Raw genomic sequence first — 4,390 nt, forward strand, 5'->3', positions numbered from 1 at the left:
CTACTGCATGGACTTACCATTCAAAAGGGAAAATGCTGTTCTGCCCAACAATCGCTGTGTCGCAGAGCAGCGCCTTCGAACTCTGGAAAGAAAATTTGTCAAAAATGTCCCGTTTAAGGAAGAATACACTGCTTTTCTAACAAACATGATAACTCGAGGATATGCTGAGAGAGTACCTGCTAATCAACTTGATCGACGGGATGGAAAGGTGTGGTATATCCCTCATCATGGAGTATATCATCCCAGAAAAGGCAAACTGAGAGTTGTTTGCGATTGTGGAGCAACATATAAAGGAACATCACTGAACTGCCAGCTCTTGCAGGGCCCTGATCTTACTAACAAGCTCATAGGAGTCCTCATTCGTTTTAGGCAAGAGCCCGTAGCCGTAATGGCTGACATCCAAGCGATGTTTCATCAAGTCTATGTCTCAGATAAACACATCGACTTTCTCCGCTTCCTCTGGTGGCCTGATGGTGACATTACTCAAGCTCCACAGGAATATAGGATGAAGGTACATCTATTTGGCGCGGTTTCCTCACCAAGTTGTGCAAATTATGCTTTGAAGAGAACTGCAGATGATAATGTGCAACATTTCCCGCAGGAAGTGATAGAAACAGTCAAAAGTAACTTCTATGTGGATGACTGCCTGAAATCCATGGCATCAGAAGAGGAGGCACTACAACTGAGCAAGGATTTAAATGCTCTCTGTCACAAAGGAGGCTTTAATCTTTCAGGGTGGATTAGCAACAGCCGGACAGTGCTGCAATCCATCGCTGTGGATAAAAGATCAAAGGAAATAGTGGAATTGGACCTAGATATGGACAAACTTCCAATGGAGCGAGTCCTAGGACTGCAGTGGTGCATTGAAACAGACAAGTTCAAGTTCAGGACAACATTACGAGAGCAACCAAGAACCAGAAGAGGCATTTTGTCGGTGGTCAGCTCACTTTACGACCCGTTGGGATTTCTGGCCCCATTCAGTATGCCAGCCAAGCTGCTGCTACAGGAACTTTGTAGGAGAAACTTTGGGTGGGATGATGCTATTCCCCACTTCTTCTCTAAGCAATGGTCTAATTGGCTTGAGGACCTACAAAGGGTGTCTACGTTCCAGGCTGATCGATGTATTAAACCCAGAGACTTTGGAGAACCTGTTACAGCACAACTTCACCACTTCTCCGATGCCAGTCAGGTTGGATATGGATCTGTGTCTTATGTGAGATTGGAAAAGGATCATAAAGTACACGTTGCATTTCTAGTGGGAAAGGCCAGAGTTGCTCCACTAAAACAGACTACAATCCCTCGACTGGAGCTCACAGCTGCCGTTCTTGCTGTTCGTGTTGATAAGATGTTGCGGAAGGAGTTGCAACTTAAACTTGAAAAGTCAATCTTCTGGACAGACAGTACAACAGTCCTTAAATATATCTCCAGTGAAACCAGGCGATTCCATACTTTTGTGGCAAACAGAACCTCTTTCATCAGAGATACAGTAGATGTGGAACAATGGAGATATGTGAGTTCCAAGGAGAATCCGGCAGATGAAGCATCAAGAGGCATGGGAGCTGAGGATTTCCTGAAAGGCAGGAGATGGATAAATGGACCTCAGTTTCTACACATGCCAAAGGAGAAGTGGCCTAAACTGGTCGATAACCTTAACGTTATTGCTGCAGATGACCCAGAGGTCAAAAGGGACTTGATAGTGAATACTATTGTTAATGATTTGCAAAATGCCACTAGCCACCTGATCAATTACTTTTCATCTTGGATCAAACTGAATACATCTGTGGCTTGGATTTTGAAGGTCAAGGAAATTCTCAAGTCATTGGGACAGAAGAGAAAGGAATTTTGGGCTTCTACAATACTCCGGAAGGATCATTTGGAGATACAGAAGCAAGAAGTGGAAAGGAGAGTTCAGAACTTTAAAGCCACACTCAAAGGACAAAGCCTAACACCTGAAGATCTTGCCAAGGCGGAAGAGTCAATTATTCAATTTGTACAAAGCCAGCGGTTCAAAAAGGAAATTGCCTCCCTGAAGGGGCACGTAAACGTCCCCAAAGAAAGTTTACTGTACAAACTGGACCCAATAATGGACGCTGAAATCCTCAGAGTTGGTGGTCGGTTGAGTAAAGCAGCGCTGACAGCAGAGTCAAAGCATCCAATAATATTGTCCAAAGACCTGCACGTATCCACACTGATTTTACGCCATATTCATCATCAGTTGGGACATGCAGGAAGAAATCACATGTTGTCTAGGTTACAGCAAAAGTACTGGATCATAAATGCAAACTCAGCTGCCCGGAAAGTCATTTCCGATTGTGTTGTTTGTAGACGCAACAGAGGAAAACTTGGTGAGCAGAAGATGGCAGATTTGCCGGAAGAGAGAGTGTTGCCTGACAAAGCTCCTTTTACAAATATTGGAGTTGACTATTTTGGGCCCATCAATGTTAAAAGGGGAAGAAGTCTTCTTAAAAGATATGGAGTGCTTTTCACCTGTCTTACCAGCCGTGCCGTGCACTTGGAAGTAGCCCATACACTGGATACAGACTCCTGTATAAATGCAATAAGGAGATTCATTTGTAGACGAGGTCCAGTCTCCACCATCAAATCTGACAACGGCACAAACTTTGTTGGCACCAACCGAGAGTTAAAGCAAAGTCTTGCTGCACTGAATCATGGTAAAATTCTAAACGCTTTGGTCCAGGATGGCATTAAGTGGAACTTTAATACTCCAGCAGCTTCCCATCAAGGCGGAATCTGGGAGCGCCTGATTCGCTCAGTGAAAAGTGTTCTCACCTCAGTTCTTCGACAGCAAATTCTGGATGATGAAGGTCTCCAGACCATTTTTTGTGAAGTAGAAGCAATTCTTAATGACAGACCCATTACAAGGGTCTCTGATGACCCAGATGACCTCGAAGCTCTGACACCAAACCACCTTCTAATATTAAAGGGCAAACCAATCATGCCACCAGGACTATTTGATAAAGCAGATCTCTATGTCAGGAAAAGATGGAAGCAAATACAGTACATGGCTGAACTCTTCTGGAAACGGTGGATCTTGGAGTACCTACCCATGTTGCAGGAGAGACAAAAATGGACAAAACCAAGAAGAAGTCTCATTCCGGGAGACATTGTCCTTGTTGCGGATGCCACAGCGCCAAGAGGATCTTGGATGATGGGGAAAGTTTTGGATACGAGACCAGATGCAAAGGGTCTGGTGCGCTCTGTGCGGCTACAAACAAAGACCAGCATTCTGGAGAGGCCAGTGACCAAGCTTTGTCTGCTATTGGAAGCAGCCGTTAGCACTATGGACTGACTCTTTCTCTATCTTTCTCTACCTTCTCTATCTCTATCTATTCTCCTTATAGGTGCAACAAGATTCATCTAGGTTAATGCATGGAAAGATTAATTGTGGATGTCATTATTTGTTTATGGAAATAGCTCCGTTTGAGTATATGGATAAATTGTGATAATATTCCCAATTAGGGGCCGGAATGTAGGAGCTATTATTTAGTTATATATTCTTTAAATATATTTTTCTTGATTGTTTGGGTAGCGGGATCACTAATTGAGTAATTGGATCACTAATTGGGTAATGCGGTGGGCACCTGGAGGTTACTTAAGGGCATAGCCAGGTGGGACCAGCATGCACCAGGGTGACAAATAAGTTTTTACCAGTTACCAGTTAAACAGTTACGCAGTTACCAGTTACCAGTTACAGGTACAGCAGTGAAACAGGCGAAACAGTTAACAGTTAGGCAGTGCATAGGAAAGCAGCTCACTTTATGTTATGTTTTTTGGTGATATTTTGGTTAAAAATAAACAACAAGCAACAAGAAAACACCGCCTGGACAACACTCTTTTTTCTGAGTTAAAGACGTCAAACTAGGTGCATCAGTGGCCTTTGATCAAGGATACGTAGGACAAATGGCCACTACAGTAGTCTTTTTAGTTTGAAAAAACTTGCAGGTTGAATGACAAAATTAACTCAACAGTTCTAACCACTCTTCCTACTTTTACATTTTCTTACTTCTTACTCTTCCCCGAACTAGTTGCTGTGACACACATGGTCATTTACGTTTCTTCTGAACAATCTGACCAGCAAGTGAACCAATTTTTACAGGGTTCAGATGTTGTACCTCAGACTGCTGTGTGAGTCTGCATGTCGTCAGTGAGAGCAACAGTTGGTGCTCGTAACGGCGTCACTCCGTTTTCATGAAACTCCTGTATTATGTGTCAGGCTCGCACCCGCCTCATTCTGTGAGATTCTACCGTAGTTGCACCACTGGTTGTCGTAGTACTTCACGCTTGTAGTGCTTCATGCTTGTAATACTTCATCCTTGCAATACTCTGGTGATAAGATACTTCTGTTTTGCAGTGATCACTAATAGCACTG

General features: G+C 43.5%; 1 protein-coding gene across 1 annotated transcript; it reads left to right on the forward strand.

The window, feature by feature from the left end:
* Positions 1–525: 525 nt before the first annotated feature.
* LOC119220564 (uncharacterized) lies at positions 526–3,936 on the forward strand. The gene is made up of 2 exons (XM_062558270.1): positions 526–3,678; positions 3,716–3,936. The coding sequence occupies exon 1, from the start codon at positions 656–658 to the stop codon at positions 3,308–3,310; it is 2,655 nt and encodes an 884-aa protein (XP_062414254.1). The 5' UTR covers positions 526–655; the 3' UTR covers positions 3,311–3,678; positions 3,716–3,936.
* The last annotated feature ends 454 nt before the right edge of the window (positions 3,937–4,390 follow it).

The sequence above is a fragment of the Pungitius pungitius genome, chromosome 16, assembly GCF_949316345.1.
Source record: "Pungitius pungitius chromosome 16, fPunPun2.1, whole genome shotgun sequence".
NCBI classification, from domain to species: Eukaryota; Metazoa; Chordata; class Actinopteri; order Perciformes; family Gasterosteidae; genus Pungitius; species Pungitius pungitius.